Genomic DNA, 6,244 nt, shown 5'->3' on the forward strand with positions numbered 1-6,244 from the left:
ACCCACGTAGATTCGTGTCTTATCGTTGCCACTTGGCTATTTGATGAAGCCCCGGGTTTAACGTCGTTGCTTGATGATTCGAAGCAAGCCCGCGTTTAAGGTCGCCGCTCGACCGTTGATGGAGACGAGGGTTTAAGGTCACTGCTAGACTGTTGATGGAGACAAGGGTTTAAGGTCACCGCTCGACCGTTAATGAAGACGAGGGTCTAAGGTCGCCGCTCGACCGTTGATGGAGACAAGGGTTTAAGGTTACCGCTCGACCGTTGATGGAGACGAGGGTTTAAGGTTGTCGCTCGACCATTGATGGAGACAAGGGTTTAAGGTCGTTACTCGACCGTTGATGGAGATGAGGGTTTAAGGTCATCGCTCGACCTTTAATGGAGACGAGGGTTTAAGGTCACCGCTCGACCGCTAATGGAGACGAGGGTTTAAGGTCGCCGCTCGATCGTTGATGGAGACGAGGGTTTAAGGTTGCCGCTCGACCGCTGATGGAGATGAGGGTTTAAGGTCGCCACTAGACCGTTGATAGGGATGAGGGTTTAACGTCGCCGCTCGACCGTTGTTTGGATGAGGGTTTAACGTTGCCACTCGACGGTTTGTTGTAGACCCGCGTTTAATGTCACCGCTCGACGGTTTGTTGTAGACTCGTGTTTAACGTCGTTGCTCGACGGTTTGTTATAGACCCGCGTTTAACGACGCCGCTCGACAGTTGTTGAGGCCACGCGTTTAACGTCGCCGCTCGACAGTTTGTTGTAGACCTGCGTTTAACATCACCACTCGATGGTTGTAGGAGACATGCGTTTAATGTCACCGCTCGATGGTTCATATGCACTAGCACCCAAGTTTAAGGTTGCCGCTCAACTTAAAAGAGACCTTTGCTTTTTCATTCAAACTTTGCCCTACATTCGGCAAACATACAACAACTACGAAATATAGGATTCACTTGCGCACCTCTCATCTAGCCCTGTAGGGTTGAAGATGGTTCGCGCTCTAGGGCCTCTCGAGCTGCCTCCCCTCTTCGTCCTCCAAATAGTAGACACCCGAACGAAGCTTTTGCGTGACCTTGAATGGTCCCGCCCATGATGCCTCGAGCTTTGTGACATCATCAACTGACTTCACTTTCTTCTAGACAAGGTTATCGACCTGGAAGGACCTCAGGATCACTCGTTGATTGTAATTATGCTTCATGCACTGCGGGTAGGCCGTCAGCCAAACGTCGACTTTTGCCCTTGCTTCGTTCACCAAGTCGAGCTCCATCAATCTCCGTTCGACATTTCCTTCGTCGTAGTGATGCACCTGATCGGATTATACCCCGACCTCCATGGGGACAACTGCTTCACCGCCGTATACCAACTGAAATGGGGTACGCCGGTCACCTCTTTCGGAGTCGTGTGGAGAGCCCATAGTACACTGGGGAGCTCGTCGACCCAGCTGCCTCCCATGTGGTTGAGCTGAGCATGTAAGACTATGAGGATCTCCTGATTGGTGACTTCCGCTTGCCCGTTGCCTTGGGGGTAGGCTACCGAGGTGAAGTATTGTTGTATGTCATAGCCTTCACACTATTTTTTGAGCTCCCGACTGACGAACTGGCTCCCATTATCGGAGACGAGTCAACGTAGGATTTTGAACTAACAGATAATGTTCTGCCAAATAAATTTGGTGATCATCCGCTCGATGATTCTGGCAAGCGGCTCGATCTCTACCCACTTCGAGAAGTAGTCTACCACCACAAGTAGAAACTTTTGCTGACCGGTTGTCATAGGAAAATGCCTCACGATGTCCATGCCCCATTGGTCAAACGAGCATGATACCGTGGACTCTTTCATCTTCTCATTCGGTCGATCGGTGCGACATGTTGTTGTATTTCTGGCATGACAGGCAAGTGGCTACCGTCCGAGCCGCATCTTCCTGGAGGGTCGGCCAGAAGTATCCAGCTAGAAGTATTTTTCGTGCTAGTGTGCGGCCGCCTGGATGACCTCCGCAAGAGCCTTGGTGCACCTCATTCAGGATGTAATTAACATCTTCTGGTCCGATGCACTTGAGTAGGGGTCGAGAGAAGACTTTCTTATAGAGATGGCCACTGATCAACATGAACCGACCGACACTCTTCTTTATCAGGCGAGCACCCTCCGGATCGGGATGTACAGTTCCGAACGTAAGAACTTTGTCAGGGTCGTCCTCCAGTCGTTCGGGAAGGTGATTCCCTCCATACGATCGATGTGGGCCACTTGTGAGACTTGTTCGGTCGGCTGACCTACGAGGATCGACGTTAACGAGATGGCCAGCTTTGCTAGCTCATCCGTTACTTGGTTCTCCGATCTGGGGATCTTCAGAGTCCTGTGTGCTCGGCTCGACCACATGGGAGGCAGCTGGGTTGACGAGCTCCCTAGTGTGATATGGGCTCTTCGCACGACTCTGAAAGAGGCGACCGACGTAACCCCATTTCAGTTAGTATACGGTGGTGAAGTAGTTGTCCCCATGGAGGTCGGGGTAGAATTCGATCGGATGCAGCACTACGACGAAGGAAACGCCGAACGGAGGTTGATGGAGCTCGACTTGGTGGACGAAGCAAGGGCAAAAGCCGCTGTTCGGCAGACAGCCTATCGGCAGTGCATGAAGCAGAATTACAATCGACGAGTGATCCCGAAGTTCTTCCAGGTCGATGGCCTCATCTAGAAGAAAGTGAAGCCGGTCGACGATGTTGCGAAGCTCGAGGCACCATCGGCGGGTCCATTCAAGGTCACGCGGAAGCTTCGTTCGGGCGCCTACTATTTGAAGGATGAAGAGGGGAGGCAGCTCGAGAGGCCCTGGAGTGCGAACCATCTTCAACCCTACAAGGCTGGATGAGAGGTGAGCAAGTAAATAGTGTATTTCGTAGCTGTTGTATGTTTGCCGAATGCAGGGAAAAGTTTGAATGAAAAAGTAAAGGCCTCTTTTAAGTGCATCTCCATCAACGGTCGAGCGACGACCTTAAACTTGGGTGCTAGTGCATATGAACCATTGTGCAGCGATGTTAAACGCATGTCTCCTACAACCGTCAAATGATGACGTTAAACGTGGGTCTACAACAAACCGTCGAGCGGTGACGTTAAATGCATGCCCCCAATAATCGTCGAACGACGACGTTAAACGCGGGTCTACAATAAACCGTCGAGCGGCAATGTTAAATGCAGGTCTACAATAAACCGTCGAGCGGTGACGTTAAACCCTCGTCCCCATCAACGGTCGAGCGTCAACCTTAAACCCTCATCTCCATCAATGGTCGAGTGGCGACCTTAAACTCTCGTCTCCATCAACGGTCGAGCGGCGACCTTAAACCCTCTTCTCCAGCAGAGGTCAAGAGCCGACCTTAAACTCTCGTCTCCATCAAAGGTCAAGAGCCGACCTTAAACCCTCGTCTCCATCAACGGTTAAGCAGTGACCTTGAACCCTCGTCTCCATTAGCGGTTGGGCGGCGACCTTAAACCCTCATTTCCATCAACGGTCTAGCGGCGACCTTAAACCCTAATCTTCATCAGCGGTCAAGCGGTAACCTTAAACCCTCATTTCTATCAACGGTCGAGCGGCAACCTTAAACCCTCATCTCCATCAGCGGTCGAGCGGCGCCCTTAAATCCTCATCCCCATCAACGGTCGAGCAGCAACCTTAAACCCTTGTCTCCATCAACGGTCGAGCGGCAACCTTAAACCCTCGTTTCCATCAACGATCGAGCGACAACCTTAAACCCTCGTCTCCATCAACGGTTGAGCGACGACCTTAAACGCAGGCTTGCTTCGAATCATCGAGCGACGACATTAAATCCGGGGCTTCATCAAATAGCCAAGTGGCAACGATAAGACACAAATCTACACGGGTTGTCAAACGACTGGCTGCGAATAAGGGTTGCCCAAGCCCCCAAATTTGCAGATGAGCGGCCCGTTCGGGAGAAGATACCGAAATACTTCAAGCTCCATGGCTTGAAAAGAAAGGCGAATCGAGCACACGTATACAAGCCAAGGCCGAGCAGAGGAGTTATGGGGCTACAATACGACCAAAGAAAGACCAAAAAAGAAAACACAATAAGGAAAAGCCTCGTCAAACGACCAAACATGCATTAATAATTAAAGTTTACAAAAGGGGAGGTTACAAAGATAAAGCCCTCAGCCTCATTCTAGGTAATCTAGCACGTCGTCGGGCAAAGCGACTGTGAGCTTGTCCCGGCTGATGACCTTGCTAGTCACAGTGGTCGGCAGGTGGCCCCCCTCGCGAAGCTGACCAATCGTCTCTTCAATCACCAAGTCGAATAGTCGAAGGGTCTGATCGGTGAACTTGTCACAAAACGTGCTCGAATGTGTTGGATCGAAAGCGCTAGAGGGGGTTGAATAGCGCTCGTGGCTATTTCTCGTTCGATTCGAATTCGTAAAGCGTTCGAATGTAATGCAGCAGAAATAACAATAAAAACAAATGCAGAAAAAGACCCAAGTGTTTTTTACTTGGTTCGGAGCCTTGAGCGACTCCTACTCCAAGGCCCTCGCTCGTTGAGCGATTACTGTGGGCAATTCACTATCAAATCGCAAATTCGGTACAATAAGAGATTACAATTGAAAGTACTAACAGTAACTTATACCGACAACACGAAGATGAAAACTTATAGCTTTGGGTTGTTGAAAATTCGTCGTAGCTTCGCCGTGTCGTTTTTGAGTAGCACATTGATGAATAACAGCTTTTGAATTGATGATTTGAGCCTCTGCCTCGATCCCCTTTTAAACAGTGCTAGAGGCGCCTCCAAGCTTGTCCGAGGCGCCTCCAGGCCGTCGAGTCGCACGCGTGGATCAGCTCTGATCTGGTCGCGCCTTATCTCATTGAAGGCGCCTCAAGGCTGGTCCAAGGCACCTCCAACGCCTGGTCCAAGGCGCCTCCAGCTTCCTCCAAGGCGCCTCCAGCTCCTTTGGACAGCTGGCTTCGGCTTGCACCCGAGGTGCCTCCAAGCCCCATGGAGGCGCCTCGAACACTGTTCATCCGAGGTCAAATGTGCTTCTTTGTTCCTACAAAATGTGTTAGTCCCAAACACAAAACCCTGCAAAGCACAGATATATTATAAGTGATATAATCGACAGTCATCGGACTGTCTGGGTCTGACTTCGGATTTCTAATCGAAAACCCTAGGTCGTCTTTTCGCCTACTGTTCCCTCTACGGGGAACGCATCCTCACCTACTCCACTCAGGAGATTTACCTGTTGCCAGTGCGATCTTCCAGATCGACTGGACTTTTGCTCAGCGTTCGAAGCTTCCGGACTTTCTGCTGGACTTCCGCTTCCCAGCCCGTCCAGTCTTCCACTTGGTTAGCGACACTAGGACTTTTCACCTAGGGTTACCACCCCCTAGGACTTTTGCCTGAAGCTCTCGACCCGCCAAGACTTTCGGCATAGGGTTACCACCCCCTATGACCTAGGGTTACCATCCCCTAGGGTTTTCCACCTGCCTAACCACAGCTAGGACTTTTGCCTAAGTACCACTTAGGATTTTTCTGCAAACTCCATGAACTTGTTAGATCACAAGACGACTTAACTTTGACCCCTTTGCCATTATCAAAACTTGGATTCGATCGTCTGATGCTTCCCGCACCAACAATCTCCCCCTTTTTTATTATGACAACTCAGATTCAAAGTTAAGTAAAACAGAATGCATAAATAAGCATAAGCATAAGCATGCTTTTAAATAAGAAGTTTAAGCACAAACGTAAGCATACTTAAGTAACAGGTTAAGTACAAGCTAAAAAGATTTTAAAATTTAAGGTAAACTTAAAATTTACAAACTTAAGGCTCCCCCTTAATAAGAGAACTCTTATCCTTAATTTGAATTTTTGTCCTTCGAACTCTTATCCTTAATTTGAATTTTCTTATCCTTAATTTGAATTTTTGTCCTACTCTCCCTCTTTGTCATATATCAAAAATTTTTTAGGAAAACTTTTGGAAAAATGTTGAAGTCCAAAAATAACATTTAAATACCTGACTTTTAAAACTTTGTAAGGAAAATTTTGTAGGAAAAAACTTAGTAAAATTTTGCTAAGTAAAAATAGTTTAAGTGCAAAACAACTTTGTTCATCCAAAATTTTGAAAACTTAAGCTTTTAAAGACTGTATTTAAAGTTTTTCGTTAAACTTAAAAGGCTTTTAAAAGGGATTTTTTTTTTAAGTACGAAAATTGAATTAAGTTTTGAAAAAAACTTTTAAATAAAACACTTAGCTTTAAAGATTTTAGGCTAA

At 48.1% G+C, this 6,244-nt stretch overlaps 1 protein-coding gene across 1 annotated transcript; it reads left to right on the forward strand.

Annotated features, from left to right (window-relative positions):
- The first annotated feature begins 2,277 nt into the window (after positions 1-2,277).
- Positions 2,278-2,676, forward strand: LOC122050677. Its single transcript, XM_042611565.1, has one exon. It carries the CDS (start codon positions 2,278-2,280, stop codon positions 2,674-2,676), a length of 399 nt encoding a protein of 132 aa, XP_042467499.1.
- The last annotated feature ends 3,568 nt before the right edge of the window (positions 2,677-6,244 follow it).

The sequence above is a fragment of the Zingiber officinale genome, chromosome 3A, assembly GCF_018446385.1.
Source record: "Zingiber officinale cultivar Zhangliang chromosome 3A, Zo_v1.1, whole genome shotgun sequence".
Classification (NCBI taxonomy): domain Eukaryota; kingdom Viridiplantae; phylum Streptophyta; class Magnoliopsida; order Zingiberales; family Zingiberaceae; genus Zingiber; species Zingiber officinale.

Bases quoted from the DNA above. Each gene is read 5' to 3' on its own strand.
- LOC122050677 (XM_042611565.1), top strand. From the start codon at position 2,278: ATGGCCAGCTTTGCTAGCTCATCCGTTACTTGGTTCTCCGATCTGGGG.